The sequence below is a fragment of the Melospiza georgiana genome, chromosome 2, assembly GCF_028018845.1.
Source record: "Melospiza georgiana isolate bMelGeo1 chromosome 2, bMelGeo1.pri, whole genome shotgun sequence".
In the NCBI taxonomy this organism is placed as follows: Eukaryota; Metazoa; Chordata; class Aves; order Passeriformes; family Passerellidae; genus Melospiza; species Melospiza georgiana.
The window spans coordinates 52014923-52035205 of NC_080431.1; the positions used below are offsets into that span (position 1 = coordinate 52014923).

General features: G+C 40.0%; 1 protein-coding gene across 1 annotated transcript in view; it reads right to left on the reverse strand.

Annotated features, from left to right (window-relative positions):
• EPSTI1 (epithelial stromal interaction 1) overlaps positions 1-20283 on the reverse strand; it is a 49800-nt gene that overhangs the window by 8124 nt on the left and 21393 nt on the right. The window contains exons 6-9 of the mRNA XM_058018426.1: positions 18168-18241; positions 6978-7071; positions 3709-3792; positions 892-965 (exon numbers count right to left, since the gene is read on the reverse strand). Coding sequence (XP_057874409.1) covers positions 892-965; positions 3709-3792; positions 6978-7071; positions 18168-18241 — 326 coding nt within the window. The remainder of the gene's footprint in view (positions 1-891; positions 966-3708; positions 3793-6977; positions 7072-18167; positions 18242-20283) is intronic.

Here is a 20283-nt window from a genome sequence, read left to right on the forward strand (position 1 = left end):
TTGTTTTAATGTTCTACAATGGTGTTGGTAAGAATGAGATAAAAAGGAAAATACTGGGTTATTTCTCTCTATGCTTATGAGATGGACTGAATCAAAAATCCTTCATTAACTTCTATGGGTAATTATTTCAATCTCTGCTAGAGAAAAAAAAGAAATGAAAGCAGTCTGAAGAGTGGTTGTCTACAGAAGTAGGCATTTTTTAAAATATTACATAATGATTTAAAAAAAAGAAACAAACATTGTTTTTACTTTGGAGCCTGAGCATTGTTTCTTTTTACCAGTAGAACACAAAGCTGAGAATAAAGCTGTGCTTCAGGATAATGAAAAGTCCTTTAAGTGACAGAAGTGGAAGATGAGAAGTGTGGAGCACAGAGAGGTCACAGCGACGGGGCAGAGCCTGGGGCACAAAGAAATGCAGCTGCAGAAGGCCTTGCTGCACTGCAGGTTCCATCTGAATCAATACCAAAACCCAGGTTTAGCTCTGCCTGCTAACCTCAGAGACAGTCCGCCACAAGATGCAGCATGGACAAAGTAGACCGTTCTAAAAGAAATAAAAATATAGATATAAAAATATATAGATATCTAGGTTCATATACAGATACACAGATAAAGTGTGTGTCCTCCATAAAACTATTAATTGCTTCTACTCTATGCTGTGTCCTATGCTGATAGGACGAAAAAAGTGAGAAAGGCACTCTGGGTCATTCTGCATGCAGTGAACAGCTGTAATAATGGATATTAGTGGCTCATAGTGGAAAGCAAAGCTAAACCAGAGATGAGGTCAGGGATCCTCATTGCAATAGTCTTCTGAAACATGAGTGCCTGTATTTTGAGACCCTTTCCACGTGGAAATTCAATTCCAGTGTATTTTGCATTTTTTTTGCATCTTACCTCCTCTGTTCATTTTTTAGTGTTCTTGTCCTGGTTTCCTCTTCCTGCTTTTGTTTAAATTCCAATAATTCAGCCTGGCAATGATAAAAATAAAAAACAAACAAATAAATAAATAAATAAACTAACTTACTTTTAATTAACTTATGCTGCAAACCTTATTAATTCTACATGATGTTAACCTCAGTTACAGTCAGAACTTCTCTCAGCTGCATTTTCCTTAGTGCAACAGCACTATGTTAAAAACTGAGCTGGTTTTTCTGTTCAGCATGTGGATAGTTTTTTGTTTGTGCCTTGAAAAGTGGGAAGTTACAGGATTCAGACATTTAGAGTCCTACATTTAAAGGGGCATGCCAGACACCAGTCTGCTTCCCCATGTCCCAAAACACAGATTTGAATTTCCCAGTGGGTCAAAGGGGGATGAAAGCCAAAGTGAGGAGCAGACACAGCTGTCATGCCCACAGAGGAAGAAGGAGCCATGTCCTTCACCTCCTGCCTCTGCAGAGTGCAAGCGGAAGATGAGATCTGGGCTATGTGACATGGTGTGTCACCTCCAGCTCCCTGGGGCTCCCTTCAGGGTGAGGAGGGAAAATGGAGCTTGGTGAAAATGGTGTGCTGGGAACATACACAAGCCCCCAGCATTGCAGCCTTACGTGGTATTAAGGTGTATAAACAGTGTCAAAGGGAATTGGAGGAGAGTTTGCTCATGCAATTTTAGCCAAAACTGTGAAGGAAACATAACTGGCATGACTGTGGTGTGTATGTGTGCTTGTTTGTCCAGCTCCTTCTGCCTGCAATGCACCCAAGAGATTACAGATCTTTGTGCAAAGGAGATTTGGGCTTGCAGGGCAAGGGGGAAGGCATAGGAACAGACCTATCCTTCATATTTTCCATAGCAACTGCACAGCAGTAGGAATAGAAACTAAAATAAAATGATGTACTTAGATAAAAGCTTCAATAACTGAATGGAACCACATGACTGGGTTTTTTTTAAAATCAATTTAAGTGGAACATTAAGTAAAAACTATGCAATAAATGTATGGAGAAAATCAATAACTGAGAATGTGTTGTGTATCAATATTTGTCTAGCCCTAAAAGAAGAAACAGGATTAAGAAATAAAAAAGCCAACCTCAATTTTCACTATTTTAAATAACTATTCAACCTGAAAATTAAAACTCAGTATCTGACTTTCCAATATGCCGACTCCTCTCTCAGAGTAATGTTCTGAAATATATTGTGTGTATATGATGCGGTGTTCAAAGTGTACTGAAAATTTCTAAATCAAGCAATACATACTAAAACCTGTTCTGAAGAAAAAAAGGGAACTGACAATACCTACACATTTTATAGCTACACTGTGCTAGGAGGTACACACAAGACAGAATTCACAATTACTTTAATAAATATTAGTTTGAAGTAGAAACGAGCCAACATATATCTGAGGGACAATTATTGGAGCCCTTAAAATCCATATTATTTACAGTGGGTTTGTAAGTAGTGCATTACTCTGCACAATAGGTAGCAGCAACTGTGAAGGCAAGGAGACCTTAGAACCACATAACAAACAAGAGCAGCCTTAGAAGCAGCCAACACCTCCTTAGAAACCCATGGAAATTGCTGAAGAGTCTACAGCTCTACACAAGTCCCTTAAACCAAACCCATAAATTAGGGGTGTGCTAATTTACATCTATAGTCATTTTCTCTTTGGAAGGATCCATGTACAGACTACAACAGGAACCAGCCTTAGACCCATCCAGGCTGGTTTTCAAAAATTTTTCCTATGTATAGGTTCTGAGAGCAAGTATATACCTGATGGGATAGCAATGAAGAGACTCTCTTGTGCTCCACTTTTTTTCCCCAGTACTATAGTTATTAGAATACTGTGAAATGAGGACACATCCCCAACATGTAAAGAAAGATATCAGTGACAGGGAATAAGTAACTTCTCCAGTTCTAGAAGTTATGGAATTTGTTGTATGGTGTATGGAATTTGTTGTGCTAAAATTCTCCCACTGGGGAAGAAGCTTAACATTAATTTGGATGTTAGTAACAGCAGAGGCACAGCAAGTGGCTCAGGACTTGCTCACATATTTTCAAATTATTTGCTAGATTTTCAAGTGCTGCCCTCCCTGTACTTTCACAGTCAAACCCAGAGCCAAGACAGGTAACTTTGCAGAGTGTCATCACCTTTGGTAGATGGACTTTATCTGGATACGGTACCCACATCTATACCAGAGGGACTACACATTTCAGGCAATGCATGATGCATACACAGAATATGGAGTTCAAAGTTGCACTTATGGAATGCCTGCTTTTTAGACAATTCAAAACTCTTTAGTTAGGTAGTCAGAAAGGGCACAGAGAGGCATACTATAGTTAACAGGAAATCTGAGCATTTCCACATCCCCATTTGAAAAAGCAGGGTCCATGGCCCTCAATTCTCTAGAAAGAGACAATTCAGAAAGATCATCCTAAATTCCTCAGTAAGACGACTTCTGCCTGCAAGAGAGTAAGCTGGTTTCCTTAGCCTATGAAATCGGTTGCCGTGGTCAAAAAGCCCTCTGCACAATTATTCAAGTGAAGAGGTGAAAAGGAGCTCATTTTCCAGATGCAAACAGCCTTGAACTCAGAAGATAATTGTCCTGTCCCTGTTCAAATTTTACAGCTTGACTCATCTCTCTCACAATATTTGAAAACAGTGACTGAATCACTTTTACTAAAGGGAAGCTCTGTGCGTAGGCTACAAGTAATCAGTGTATTTAATTGGTTTCACAGCATGCAAAAATGATACAATATGTAAACTGTTAATGTATAATTACCTTCCTCTGTTGTTCTTGCTTCATTTCCTCTAATCTTCTGTTTTCATCCTCTCGAAGAGCTTGCTTATAAGCATGGCTTCTTTTCTATTGTTCAGCAGAAAATAAAAATATATTAGTGTGGTGAGAGCAGGGCCAAACTCCCAAACCTTATTCTCAAATTGTTATATGGGTAATTAACAAACACAAATGGTTGAATGATTCCAGTTACTTAAGAAACAGATTAGTCTCAAGACTAGAATTTAAACAAGAACTGGCCTAGAGCCTCTCAGTCATTCAGTTTGGTTGAATGTCCACCTGTGCGTCACACCCAGGTAGTTACAGCAAGTGCTATTCTGTGTCCCAGTGACAACCATAAACATATCCTGAGCAGTCAGAAAACACAGTCAGGATACATGCTAATGAGATGGGGTATTCTGGGAAGAAAGAAAAGTAATGAAAATATAACCAAGATAAAAAAGCAGAATGGAAGCCTTGTAACAGAGGGAACACGGGACTTTTTTTGTGGAGGTAGGGCAACAGGAGAGATCAAACCTGCTATTATTTGTGAAGCATTAAGAAAATTGAAAATGTGAACTACACATCATGAATAATGTAATAACTGTGCAACAGGTTTTCATTACAATAACTAGCCCTGGTCTTTCACAAGTTGTAATTGTTTGCAAAAAGCCAACCGACAATTAGGGTCTTAGAGGATCCTTAGGATATTGTACACTGGAACTTCTACTGTAAAGTCTTTGAGCAGAGATGTAGGGTAGCACACTAAAAAATGAGCCAGTATAATTTAATACAAGAATTGTGCAGTTTGACATAAGTGAGGGATTTGTTACAGGTCTACAGACTATTTCCAAAATTTGATATATGCATGCAGAACGACACCATTAAAACAACACGCACATAATTTGCTAAAAAACTGAATAGAGAAAGCAATTATTAATAGCTCAATTTTGAGCTGGGAGAAGCTGCTACATGTGTCCAGGGAGACTCATTCTGGGTCCGATATTATTCATTACTCTCTGTAATGGTTTGGAGAATTGTGTGGAGAATATGTTAATCAAGTTGGAAGACAATAAAAATCTACACAGGATTGGTCACACTTTGAAAGACAGGATTAAAATTAATTATGAGCTTGAGTAAATAAGCAGGCCCAAAAAGTCATCAATGACAGAGACTCTCAAAAGAAGTCAAATTTGTTCATCAATGTGAAGTAACATTTGGCAAGGATAGTTGATCTAGGTGTGCTAAATTAACATCACTATCCAAGAAATGATGTGAGGGGAAAAAAACTCTGATCTGCATCACATTGTCCCAGACTGTTTTCAGAACAAGTTTTTCAAATTTAAAAAAATCACAAACATGTATGTATATTCCCCCTTTTAGCATGCATTTTAGGCACGTCATAAGTTTATCACACTTCACTATTTCAAATACATTGTTCCTGAATCTTTTAATTACTTCAGACAAAGGACATGTTCAAGGTAACATCCAAATTAGAGTCCTAGTTTTCCTACTGGTTTAGCACTTTGGTGCTATGCCAAGTTTATTTAGATAAGAACTCACGGGTTACATCCTTTGGATTCCTGGCTCAGAGGCTGTGCCTATACCTATAGACTGGACCTCATCCAAGGTGATTGGGAAGACTTGGCTAACGGCATTGCTGCATTATGATTCACAAAGCTACAGAAATGCAGCCACAAAAAAGACAAGTATCATGTCAGCTACTACTAAAGAACAGTACAGATAAATGATGTATTTTATCTGCTAGGACACTAGCAGAGTGAAAGATGAACTGTGGGATGTAATTTGACACAACTCTTTGAGAAACCTGTCAAAACATGGGATAAGAAAGCCACACATAGGTAGGCGAAGCAGAGGGCCAAGGCTAAAAGTAGGACCTGTACAACTGAAACAGTTCAGCGCTCCTTCAGCCATCCACCCACTTTGGTGTGGATGTGAAGACAGCACACCAAAATACTGAAATCCAAGTCAGTCACGGGGACATGAGCTCACTCGTCTTCCCAGTTCAGTGCTCATATCGTACGAAAGCTGCAGAGCTAGGCCTTCCCTACCAAAGAGCTAACTCCCACTGTTTGAAGTGTTGGATGCTCCAAGAGGGAGGTAGAAGTAGTTTCAAGACATCTTTTGTCCCTTTCCATATCCCTTCATCTTGGTTGTTCACCCAGGACTACCAAATACATTCTGAAAGCCACTCTCCTATGATTGACATTCTGTCCAACAGTGCTGGGCAGAAATTGGCACTTTCTAGCTACATACCTGCCCACACTTGCTAAAATGTCCTTAGGGTTTTCAGAGACACAAGATACCCTGAAGAATTAAAGGGGAATGAGACCTATTTTCAATATCAGCTTCCTTTTCCTGAAATGAAAACCAGGAAGAAATACTAGAGGCAAGACAAATGTGTCATATATCCTGTTGGCATCCATTTCTATAAAGGGACAATTTTTTTTCCATTTCTAAGTCATCTGAAGAAATATGGAGGCAAATCTTCCCTTCCTGTTACCCAACAGTTGGTGCTCAAGACTGTATACAACAGAGGGCTGCCCAAATACTTCCATACTTCTGCTCAGTTGCTTCCAATGTTAATTTCCGTCTGCTTGGCTCCCTGTTCTCTATGCTTCCCCAATTACAAACCTCCCTACAGGAGAAATACTTCTCTTTCAGGGTTAATACTCCTCACTGAAACATTCTACATTAGTAGGAAAGCTTGGTTTAGACATGAAGAGACTAATTATATGTGGAAAAGCCTCTTAGAGTCAATAAGAATAATGAAATTGAAGCAATACTTTATCTATTTCCCAATCACACTAATACTTACCAGACTACTTCAGACTGGGACAAAGACCCCAAGCAGTGTATGGAATCACTTTTAGGATGCAGTGAGAAACAAGCTTCTCTTTTGACTGAATTTTTAATGCAGTAAAGCATCTGCTGACATTAACTTATTGAGATTTCATAAAAGCTTACCACCAGTGGATGGGTACAGGGCATACTTAAGATTCCCAGCTAACTTTAGAATATAAATCTGGTTCTCATTTATCAGAAGGAGATCTGTGAGTAGTCCTCTACTATGTGGAATACCCTGCCAGTGTGGAAGAGACAAGGTAGGCAGACTCATTCACCCAGAAAGGCTCCTTGGTACTCACTGAGTTAGGTCTCAGCAATTAAGCTCAATTAGGATATTTTAACATTACACTATTGACAGCACCTGGAAAGCTGATAGAAAATACAGCACACACTATGATTTTGCTTACCCATGCTGTAGATTCTGGGCCAGGATTAGCAATCTGACAGGAATCACTCTTTGGCAAACCCATGTCCAATCTGTTCAGTAATTCATTGGTTTTGCTATGAAGAAATTCAATCCAAATAGAATTGTTAGTGCCTCCATAAAAATAAACACAGCTTTTTATTCCACCCTTGGAATCTAGCCTAGACATTTTATCATGTGTCTGCTGAAAAACATCACAGGTAGAAAAAAAAAGGTTATGGAAACAGACAAATGGGACAGAGGATACAGAACGCACACTGTGGATAAGACATTTGCTGGGATGATTTTTTAAACAAACAATTATGGTCATTTGCATATTTGGGTTGTACAAGGGCTATGCTTTCCTCATTGTAAAGCTTCTGTACAACAGACTCACATATCACTGGACTTCATGAGGATGCCAACTGCTTCACGGAATTGTTGCAAATCCTTCTACGAGATCTATAAATCTCAGCTAAGTACTTTAAAAGATTATTTTCAGGCATTTTCCTTCACAGTTAATACAATGCAGCCTTACAACAGATTACTTTATCAAGCAGAAAGGCTTTCAAGCATTTTGTTACAAGAAAAAAAATGCTTGTCTTTAGTTAATGCACAACATTTTCATTTCTTATTCTGGCAAGGGCGATTATCTTTTTCCAGCTGCATGCCTAACGAACCCAGAGTTTTTAAGTAGCATCACATTGCTCACAGTTCTACCAAGTACAATTAAACTAGGTCACAAACAAAAACAAAGGATGGGAGTTTGTGTGCTGTGGTGAGGAATCAGTTTCTTAACCTGCACACCCAGGCACGTATATTGAAGCCTTTTCTCACTCAAAGGAACAGAGTTAGAGTAAAGAGGCAATTTTATTTCTGTGTACAGCTTTGGAAAACATGAAAGCACTGAAGTGAGAGCAGAAAAAGTGCTTCAACAGACATTGAAAGCAAAGATTTACTCTTCTCACAGGGCACCCAGCTAGCTCTGTGCAGGGGAAGATGCCACTACCAAAGACTTAAACGTAGAGAAAAAGCATTGGCTGCTGAAGACTGATTTTGATTAACAGCTGAAACAGACTACCAAGTGGGTTTTATATTTCACTCCATGATCTAAAACTGTGAGTAAATACTTTATTGGTAAAATGTCCTGCTGGTCAGTGAGGAGTGATATATTGAGAAGTTGGGAAAAGGAACAAGAAACCACAAGCTCTTCTCTGCTACTCTACACAATACAAAACCATGTTACCACTTCAGGTACAAAGTACTTGCTCAAATTCTAGCAAGTCAGGCTTTTAGAGTCTCACCACTCCCAGTTCACTCCCTTTCCTCCATTACCTGGGTAGTTAACAGACCTTGGACAATGCACAATAAGGAAAGAACCAGATGAAACACTGTTTTCCCTGATCTACAAAGTACTTGTACTTAAAGGTTGAACAAATTAATAGTCTTCTTATACAAGTGTTAAGCACTCATTTTTTTTATCCATGAAAGATGAGTTATTAAGTGGTAAGATTGCACAGAGTAATTTTGGGAACATGAAGATTTAAATTGCAGATTTTGTGTTTCTCTACCTATGGTAAAACTGATCAAATAACTATTTCTATACCAGGAAGACTAAGAACTCCTACAAAAAATCTGGAGTATATTTGAAAAGGTTGAAGCTCTGTGAAAAAATATGGGGCAACTTGGTGCTATACCTAGTTGCTCTAATTCCTTATTGATGACAAGAGAATTAAATGGAGTATGTGGAATTTCTCATTATTTGCATAAAAATGTGGTGGAGGCCATTGAATTTCACAGATCAGCAGACTGACAGGTGAAAAGCTTACTCAGTTTTAGTATCAGAAAAGACGATTACAAGAGTGGAAGCAAATAAAGTTCCTCAACAAGACTGTGCATTGCCTTTGAATAGAGAAACACCTGATTTCATCAAATAAAGTAATACATTACTGAAGTGTTCCTATCACAAGAAAGGAACTCAGATTTCTGAATTTTCTGATGGAAGACAAGTGAGGTTATATATGTTATATATGATAATCTGTTGTGTGTCATCTCTGTGGAAGCCTAGCAATGCACCTAGGGTTGCCAGACAAAATCTGAATAGTATTTTTCATAATACTAAACCTGCAGTCATAACAATGCAGAGTGTAGCTTAAACCAGGCTCCACGAAAAGAGAGAATTCAGGGAGAGGACTGTTCAATTCATGTTCTAGAAAGGAAAGCAGTATCTCCAGAGGGAAACCAGCATATCAGTACACAGACAGCTGGAGCAACATCTCATTCACTTGTAAAAACTTCAAGGTCTAATCAAAAATGCTAAAAAGTGTTCCTCTAAACTTAGTAACATTAAGGAAAGAATAGCATGAGATGAAGAAATTTACTTGAATACAGCAGAATCCTGATACCCTTCAAACACAGCTAGGCAAAAGGAGATACAAGGTTTAGACTAACCAAGAAGGCACCCTCCTAACAGGCTGCTAGCCTGAGGTCTGACTACCCCTAAGCATCAGTCTGAAAAGCAGAGAACCACTGATACTATGGTTAAGCTGGAGTGATCTTATGAGGGTATCTTGTCTTGGTAGCCCTGTCTCCCATTACAACATTGGGAAAAATACCTTTTGCTGTGCTAATTAAAACAGCTTCCTCCCATACTGGTGTGCTTAATAGCACCAAGCACTACTCTTAGCATGGCAACTCAGCATCTACAGTTTGGTAACTATTCCTGGAATAGTTTTGACCTGTCCCAAACAGCACTTTTGCAAATAACTCCTGGGTTCTGTCCAGGAATGAATATCAACTGCAGCTCCCAATAGGCATCTTAGATGCTACCACACCATTTTGGGAGGTAAAGAAGTTTTCTAGCAATGGAAGCAGGCACTCTCAGGCCTGTTGGCCTCAGAAATGACAGTGATTGACAGTGTTAAATTTATCAGTACAGATACAGAGGTGGGGGAATGAAGCACAATACTGGATTTGAGGTCTGAATAACTCTTAAGAGCTGTCAGGGAAAAATACTAACTCTGCTGCCAGGGCCATTGAGTAACGTGCTAGAAAGGGCTGGTGAGGACCAGTGGAAATCAGTCCATGGTGCAGATGCTCTCTGTGGGTCCTTGAATATACAGCTTTACATTCCACAGCTACTCTTCAGGCAGAGGCCTAAAAAAAAAAAAAAAAAAAAAAAAAAAAAAAAAAAAAGGCAGCTATGCAAAACCCTTTATTTGAAGCTCAACAAGTACGTGTAAAGTGCAGAACCCTGAATTTGCTAGGTGTTCCACTGAGAAAGGTGTAATTCAGGCAGCCTGCACTCACAAGCTCTTTGTGAGCCCACATACATTTTTTCCTGTTTGGGACTAATTGCTGCCCACATTCCCAGTAGGATGAGATGAGGGGATGGTTATGAAAGCCAGAGTGGACTAAGGTTCCTCTGGCCTGTGTAGGAGTTCACATGATCCAACAGGATCACCAGCCCTGACAGCTGAGAAGCAGACAACTCCACAATTGATTCCAGAATGCAAATGCGAAAGATCTGAAGACCCACAATGATCTTTTTGCAAGATCCAAGGTCTAAATTCCTCTGCAGAATAAGGTCTTCAATTTTGTGTGTCTATTGCTTTTAACTACTGTCACATGCACAAGGATAACAAAAGTCTTGAAAAGGATTCATTCTTAGGGACATGAATGAGGATATGGACTCGGGCACCGGAATTTTCCTCCATCCAGGAGTCGCACAGCACCACTTGCTAAGCTTTTCATTTGAGACTGTATTCCTCTCAGAACAAAGACAGAAAGAAAATAATTTTTCTGCCTACAAATAAAGTTCTCAGCTTTAAGTCTGTTTTACAGACTAACATTAAAAATGCATTAATTAAAATGGTTCTTGTAATCTTCATTAATTTTCCCCAATGGAACCAGTGGCAGTTAATTCTTTTGCTTTAATTGATGGATATTGAAATGCCAGTATACCAAAAAATATACTGGCTTTTATGCCAGTATATTTGGGAAAAAAAAAGGCAGCACAATACTTTTTTATGTATCATAAATCTATTTATTTCTCTTGACAATTTGTAAAATATAATGGCCAATTCTTACTACTACTGAAAACAAGACAGCTCATGAACATCTTGTTTGCTCAAGCTGCAGGATCTCCACCACTACAATTCTGCTCTAATGAACATCCACAAGTATGCTAAGAACATTCAAAAATAGTAATAAAAAAAATCAAAATAAAGAACTCCAAAGCAGGTAAATCATCATAGCTATTGCAAAGAGTAGACAACTTGAGTAGCCACTAAGACCACAGAAGAAGCATTTAGTGCTGAATGTCTTGGACTCATAAGTTTCCAAAATAATTGCCTGTAAGTAATTCTTCACCATTTTCTTCCAACTCATCTAGAAAACTAAGAAGCTGGCATACTGCATATATAATGCTAATTTCACACATCTACCCAGAATTTTCATGATAATTTTTAAAAATAACAGGACTTGCCCTCTCTGAAAATAAAAACAATCCAACAACAAAAATTCAACCCCAAATTTAATTCAAGACATCTTTCTGCAGCACCAGCAATTATATCTACAACTTCTCACTCCAACATACTTAATTGGCTAAGTATACCAACTTCCTCAACTTTTGCAGAAATTAAGAGCAGTTGCATAATCATGCAAAGGCTTACCCAGAAGAAATGCTGCCCTTCATTTCAGTAAGGTCCATGGTGGCTGTGTTTTCACTGGTGCCTTTGTTCCTTCCCCAGTGAGAGCTTTGCCTTGTGCATGGCCATGTGCATCTTGGTCAGGCATTTGCTGTCACCCACAAAGTAGGCTGGCTGGTTACCAGGGCCACTGGCCTAACAAAACCAAATGTGAAAATAGGAGAAGCTCTCCAACACTTTCTTGGTTGGAAGACGGAGAAAGAGAAAGTCCCTCCAAAGGGAGGTGTAGTTGGGACTTTTGCTACTGAAAATAATTTGGTAAAGTGGGAACGAAGCTGGGGGCCAATAATAGTGTTTGTGAAAATAATCCCACCAAAGACAAATGACTTTTGCTAGTACACAGTTACACATGCTTCCTCTCACTTCCCCTCCTCCTTGCAGAGGTGCACCACAGCCAGTTTACTCAGTTTAAATAAATTCAGAAGGTTCCAAGCAACTGCCCTGTTTCCCATAGCTGAACCATGATAAGGGACAAGGTAGTAAAAACATTTCTGTTTGTCAGTGAAAAACATGCCTTCAACTCCACAGGGATCATGGTTCTCCTGTACCTCAATTCTTATCCTGAGCTGTAGGACAGAGTCCACTTTTTGGGTAAGAATAATAAGCAAACATCAGCCATGTCCAAAATTGCCAGTGTGAACTAATGTTCATTTCTGGAGTGTGTGTAGGTGGGGGACTCACCTTTTGTTGGAGGCTACATGGTAAAAAAATTACATGAAGTTTTTAAGACATCAAATTCAAGTATGATGTTGATGGCTCTTCTGCAATGCCCTTTACTATGAAGAAAGGCCATTCTCTAGATATTTAGTCCACCTATTTGCCAACAGAAATCCTCTCAGTAGCCACATACCAAACTTAATACAGTATTCACAGACTTCACTGGCAGTAATGCAAGATCATTGTACAGATGACTTGGACAAACCTAATGATAGTTATCAAACACTGCTGTCTTTGGCTAGGAGGATTTCTTGTCTGCAAGCTCTTGAGCATCTGTTCCTGAGTTTGAGGATAAGAACAAAAAAAAGTGGCACTAGTTCATCTTAGGTATAAGGCTTCAAGAAAGTATAAAAATAGGTTGTTTAAAGAAAAATAAAAAGCAACTTTCTCAGCAAAATTATTTTCATCATTTTCTACCCACACTCAAAACTAATCTATCCTCTCAACCCACCTGCTTTTTTTGTTTCCCTGACTGGATGAAATAACACAGCTTGGCTGTTCGTTCCTCCCACCAAGTCATCCAGTATTCCTGGATGTTATTTTAGATGTAAGCTTAGTTTATTATCTGAAGTAATAAGCATAAATCCAGTTTTAAGGAAAATGCAGTTTCGTATAAGTCTATTGCATTCCATTCTGCGTGCTCCATCTGCATGTGCAATCTGCTTCTATATTTTCAGCCAGCTTGCATGGGCAGATTAATGCGCACAATTAGAAGGCAACCTCACAGGCGTTCAATAAACTGCTTTCATTATTACACTCAAGAGAGCCCCTTTGGATGTCTATAAAAGCCTAGTTTTCTGCCTGTTAGCTAAATAATTGACAACGCTTAAAATAATCAGGAGCAAATGAACAAAATGAAGACAATTGTGGCAAAAAGAAGCAAACAAAGGATTCTCAAGGCTGCAAATGCTTTTTGTGCGAGCCCTCTTTCATTCTCTTTAGCAACCTGTATTAAAAGTCTGGTCAGGTTTACACTTGCACTTCTGTGGGGAAAATTTGTTGCCAGCCTGCTGTTTGAATCACACATCATAGGGGACTGAAAACTGGCAAGGACACTAGCATTTATCCTGTAAAAATTGATAAATAAATAAAAATTCTGTTTTGATTCAGGTTTTATTCTCCTGCATTTTATGACTTTTGAGAAAGCTGCTTTGGCAGGCAAGTGTATATCAGCTTGGTTTGGTGAACCTCCTGCATTGTGTTTGGAATATGCACTCAGAGACACTCTGGCAAATTCTGTTCCCAGTTCCAAATTCTGAGCAGAATATATTGAGTGTGCACATGTACCCAAGTGCAGCTGTGCCAGGAATTTTTACAGGAATACAACCTTCACAAAAACAGAGGCATGAATATGTAGCAAAGTAGTAGTAGAAAGTAATCCTATTTTTTAGACTACTTTTTCCATTACATAAATAGGTAGACGGCTATTAGAAAAACAGTGTAGATGGCTATTAGAAAAACAGTGGACTCCATCCAACACTATAATTTCTGGGAAGTTGAATACAAATATAATAAAAGCATCTAACTAGAGATCTGGGCCAAAACAGCATGGTAAGACACCCTACAGCTCAGACACAGATCCACACAGCCTGCACAGCAAGCCTCTGAAACAGCCAGTCATTACATATCCATCCTCATTACTGTTTAAATGACAAATGTTGTGTACTAACTAAAGAGAGAATGTCCTGAAAAATTCTGTTCCTTGTGTCCTTTAGGAAAGATGTGCACTTAGTTGTTCCCTCCCATGGATTAGTTATTGCAAAGTATGGACTACATGAGCCTCCATTACCTTCTAATGCACTCTGACAGAAACACAATCAGGCCAATAATGCAAAATGCATCCAGGATACCCTGACTCAGAAGGAAGAAGTCCATTTTATGTGTACGTAGTTTCTGATAAAAAGTCAACACATACTCCCCATTTTTTAAATCTGGTATCTGCAGGGACAGAATCACAGCAACACTGTCACCAACAAATCTCTAATGTGCTTCTCTTCTGTACAGTAATCATGCTATGCAGCAACTTCTCCACCCCAAAGTCTGCTCCTGTGTGCTCTTAAGGCTTTTAATACACAGCTATTTCAGGAGACACCTTGTGAGTTTTTTCTGTTTTAGTCACTGAACAAAGACTGAGTCCATCAGGGTCAGAGGAGGGGCTGATCCCAAAATTGTGAGGCTTGCAGACTTTTTCATGGCAGTCTGCATGCCTGTCTGGACTACATTCTCACAAGACACAAACACATATTCAAGCAACTGTGGTAACAGATCCAGCTGACTTTCAAGGACCTGTTGCACACAAAGAAGCTATCAAGGCTTTCAAGAGATGGGAAATGACTATATTCTGTAAGCAGCACGAAAGGTTACAGACAATCTTTCTTTTTAGCACTCACTTCATGTTAGATGCTTTGAAAGACGATTTCTGTGGGAAGTTCTTGTTTTTAATAGTGACAGGAATTTAATCAGAAAAATGAAATTCTGGGCAGCATCATACTTTATTGTCAGAGCATGTTAATGACATGAGAATCTTAAGTGCCTTTCCTTATCAAATAGAAGCGGCACTTCATGCAGGAGAGGTACTGATTGGGCTGTACCCCTTGGAGGCTGATACAGCTGGAGGTGGTGATCAATTTTAAAAGGTTTCCCAGTTAATGAGACTGCTGGTAGGCATTGATCTCCTCAGGAAAATTGTGATGTTGCAGCTACAGATCTTACAGAGGACAGACTAACAAGGGAGCTTATCTTTTGAAATGGCTCTATAGGCCAGGACTTTGCAGAGGTCACTGCTTTATATGCAGCACATGACCTTCCTTCCCTCCATTCCCAGCAAGCAAAGGAGATCAAAATACCCTAGCAGAGACAGTGAGGAAAGGGGCACAACCTCATATTTGTTCTCTTTGCCTCTAGATGAAGGGCCTTAGAGGAGGGAAGTAATGAGTCACTCATTTTTGCATGGCAGGCAAAAGCACATCTCTAAATACCAAGCACTTCTATGCGAACATGTCACTAATAACCAGCAGTACTTCAATGGAGTTACTTCACAAAATCTGAAATGTCACACAGCTTTTGATTACTTTTGGATGCTGGGCTCCTCAATGCCAACATCTCTTAGCAATGCATGCTCAACAACCTCCAGTGGTACACCCTCCTCACCCTCCTCTTCCCGTGCCCACCAGAGAATTCCTTTAGGCCAGGGAAGGCAGTAGTGTCATTGTGTCTGCAGAGGAATACATTCTGCACAGCTAGCTCAGTGTCCAGCTGAGGTTGAGCCCTGGGAGGCTGGAGACTGAGGCCCAGGCAGGGCCTTGGGGACCTGTCACTTGGTCAGGGGAATGGACAGTAGGAAAAATGACAGAAATTGCCAACCCCCAGGCTTCCCTGTGCTTAGCCTGTGAGGGGATAAAAGCCCAGGGGTTCCTTTGTTTAGGGTGCCTCCTTGGAAGCACCAGCTCAAGCTGCTACTTTATTATTTAGTTATTGCACCGTGATTAAATTATTTAAGTATCTGGATGTCTGAGAGTCTGCAGTGGGAAAACTGGGGTTGAACTGTAGGGAAACCTGGTCTGAATGTGATGTGATGGTGTGAGTGTGGGGAGTGTGGCTGCAAAGGGGCCTCAGTCCCAGTTCAGGTGGAATGACTGACAGACTGGCCCCTGGATGGTCTGACAGGAAAGTTTTCTTAACACTGCACCATGCAAGGGCCTTGCTTTACCAAAACTGCATTCACTGGAGGTATGTTTTCAGCTCACTTCCTCCAGGTGAAGGATCCACAGGGCCCTCCTGGTGCATGTTCAATACATAGTACACACAAATAATGTTCTGATAGTTAAACTCAAGCAATGGAGCTTGAGGCACTGTAGTGATGAGCCCATCTTCACTTTCAGTCGCATCAGAGATGACACCAGCTGAATGCTCACAAGGCTTTCCTTAATCAGTGGGCAGAATGGCTGCCACAAAGTGCCCAGGCAGCCAGAGCTCCTGCACCACCTGGGGACTACCTGGCTGGCCACACAGGAACATTTGGGTTGGAAAAGGCCTCTATGATCATCAAGTGCAGCCATTAACGCAGCACTGCCAAGTCCAGCACTCAACCATTACCCTAAGCAACCATTCCCTGAGTACAGGTTTTTAAATACCACCAGGGGTGATGACTCAACCACTTCCCTGGGCTGCCTGTTCTGATGCTTGGCCACCCTTTTGGTGAAGGAATTTTTCACTTGTGGCCATTTTCTGTTTTCCTGTGTTTCAGAGGGTTTGGGCCTGCTTTTGCAGAACCAAATTTACTTTTAACGGAAAAGGGCACTCAACAGCAGAATTCATTTCACTCTAAGCAAAAAAAAGGTACAGGCATGGAAGGGGAAGGGAGGGAAGAGATATGTATCATTTGTAGCTCATTATGCCACAAGATAAAAAATCAGATTAAATGGGTAGACAAGAACCCTGACAATCCCCTGAGGAAAAGCAAGACCCATAACTGAGGACCTTGCACTGCAAAGATCTGATGCTTCTGCTGTTGATTTAGGCTCAAAGAGAATCAAAGGGTCTAGTCTGTCAGAAACAGGCAGAGATCTAAAGTTGTGCAGTCTTCAGAATTCCTGAGGAATCAAGGTGTATGTGTGTTGGCATCCACACCAGAACAAACAGCAAGCCAAACAGCAATATCTAGAGACAAATACTGGCAACATATTAAGGGAAAGAGCTATGCCTAAAGCCAAAGGAAAAATACAAGAAAAGCTAGAGTCAGTGACAAAGCACTAAAATGTCTGTACCTCAGAGAACAGAGTCTGGGCAAATGATGAAGGAACTGGAGCCACTAGCATGGGACAGAAGTGACTTCTTCAAAGGTCACAGAGGAGGAAAAAGCAATCAATCAGGCTAAGAATACAGGTGAGTAATTTCAGAAGCCAAAGATAAAAAGGGGAAAGGTGACTAAATAGCATTGTGTGTTAATTATGTGATAGAATCAGTTTGGATCAGTTAAAAACAAATAAATGGGGTGGAGTGAATGGGCAAGGCAGGAACTTCACTGCCAGTGGAATTAATTATATCAGGACTAGGCAGTATCTAAATCTGATATTAGGGAGGTATTCTTGGGAAATAGGTCTTTACAACATATCTCCACATTTAAGTAGGACTGTGCTAAATAGAGGAAGTCCTCATTATTTACATGTGGGATAAACCTCTGTACTAATCAACAAAATAAATGGGTGGAGATGTAATTTGGATATTGTTTTGATAATTAGTCTTGGATTGAATGATTGCATATTGATTCAGTTAGAGAACAAAAGCACAAAGTCATTTTATAATTCACAACTTTCATTTCAAAGTGTATGTTTTAGGAAGCTAAGAGAGGTATACAGAACAAAATTTCTGATAGAATAAGGTGTGGAGGGGGCTTGATTATTTCACAGAATCATAAAATCATTGAGGTTGCTGGATGTCATCTTGTCCTACCCTCTGCTCAAATGGGGCCACCTTGAGACAGCTGCCCAGAACTTTTGAATATGTTCAAAGAGGGAGAATCCACAACCTGCCTGGGTAACCTGTGCTCATGTTCAGCCACTTTCAGAGTAAAAAAAGTGTTCAGTAGGAACCTCCCGTGGTCCAGTTTGTGCCCATTTTCTTGAAATGGCAAGTTTCAAGTCAAAAATTGAAAAAAATAGCTACAGAAGCCAAATCCAATATTAAATAAAAATTAAAAACCCAAACAAGCAAAACAAAAGGACAAGTAGATAAGGAATCTTAGGTAATAGATTTCAAATTTTACTTACTACTTTTGATCTTCAAGAAACATCTCTCTTCTTTGCATTTCTTCTTGTCTTTTTTTAACTTCAAGTCTCTCTGCCTAGAGCAGGAAAAAATACTCGAGGTTTCCAAAAAAGCAAAACCAAACATCAATTATTTCAATTCAAATATTTCAATATTTTTGTTTTTAAAAGATCTATAGAAGTTGGGTACAGAAGTGACCCAATCTTAAATTTAAAGGTATTCACTCATGAACAAACATCTCCTAGCCAAGAGACCTGTTTAAACCAGAAAATGACATGGTGCTCCTAGTACCCATCTACCCAAAGGGCCTTGTGAGCCTTCACAGCCATCATGTCACAGCCCTGCTGGGGGACATCTCAGGGTGCAGCTGATGCAATCTTGGTCCTCACAAAAAGGCAGAAGCCCTAAACCACTGCACCAAAGCAGATGATAGTCCTGTGGCACTGACAGTGCAGCGATGTGAGCACATGTAGCTCACAGAGCTGACCTGCAGGAGAGTTAGGTACTGGCCAGCTGAATACGTGCGAATACAAATGAAAATGGGAGACATTTGTACTTAACCAGCATTCTTCTGCCTCAGATACCATATCTGGTGCAAGAGCCAACCAAATCCTTGACACGTAAAACTCCTCCATAAATCTGGATACCACACAAATTGTTAAGTCCCTCAATATAAAATTGCACATAATTTCCAGTGGAAGTATCATCTAAGCTGCCCAAATCCCAAATTCAAGTAGAATAATACAGTAAAATAAAGCAAAACTAAAGAACTTGCTGCAACAGCAGCAACATGCAATTCAAACTAAATTCCAATGGAAAGGAGGCCAGCCAAATTTTTGTTTTGGCTCACAGGATGCAGTTAGGTCCAGTGGGAAGAACAGTTAAAAGGCAGTTCAGTGTATGAAAAGCACAAATTAGAAGTTCCAGCCTGAGATTTAATCCTGCTGTATTTTGAACTCCCACACTGAAGCTGGTGGGGGGATGCTCCAGTAAGAGCTCCCAAGAAATGATCACAACAACCCTCATGTGGAGCAAAATACATTCTCGGACTGTCACTCTGCTCACTGCCCACCCTCAAAAGGAAAAAAGGTAATTGCTTGGTAACCCAGCAACCAGACATTGCTCTGAACAAAGTGCCCTGGAAATTTCAGACAATACCTTGCAGAGATGGGAAGGGGGGTGTAGGTGAAAATGGCCCCTGTGGCCAGAGCCCCAAATCAGGGAGAGAACAGTGCCTAAGCACAGGTACTGTGCAAGGCCAGGGAGAACAAGGAAGGGGAAACATCTAAGTGGGTAACGGGTGTTAAGAACAGGGCTGAAATCCCCAGTTCCATAATCTTCTTTCTGTCCTGCAAGGAAAAGCATTTCAGAAAAATTACAATTCTGCTGGCAGTTACTCAATCACTTTGCCTTTGGCAATTTCAGGATGCATATTTTTTAATTGGATAAAGAATGACTGTCTGAAAGAGATTTGCAAAACAAGTGCAAATTCCTCCTTTGCATGCACAGGATTAAGAAAAAAATCCTTTCAGATGTCTGCAGATAGGAAAAGAGCCACTATGTTGTGCAATGATAAAAACTGCTGGAAGGCAAAAGACTTAGAAGCTGTTATTTGGAAAAAGGCAGTGAGAAATAAACAAAAGGAGGAAGGGGAATCTCTGAATAAGATGTCCTGCTCACTCATTTGACATGCAGAGACAGTGATAGAATGTATGACATACTGATGCAATTGAAATAATTTAACCAAACTGTAGCAAGGAACATCACTACACAGTATGGATGATTTTAGTGTTCAGGGCATATATTGTTTGCCCCTAACCTAGACAGAGATGATGTGTTAGGCAAAAAAACTCCCACTCATTTATGCAGCTTCACAGTTTACAGGAAAAGAAAGGAAAGAGGCAGAAAAGAAATCTTATGGCTTGTGTTATTGTCAAAGGTGATGCTGATACCCTTGAGACACCAGCCGTAGCTCCCAGGCTTTTTCCCCAACACTGCCCAACACCACAAGCTGATGCCATCACTGCTCAAAAAGCACTGGATGTGGAATCCACCATCATATTGCAAGGCTCCTGAAAGTTCAAAAAGAGAAATTCAAAAAGTTCCAAAAAAATCCAA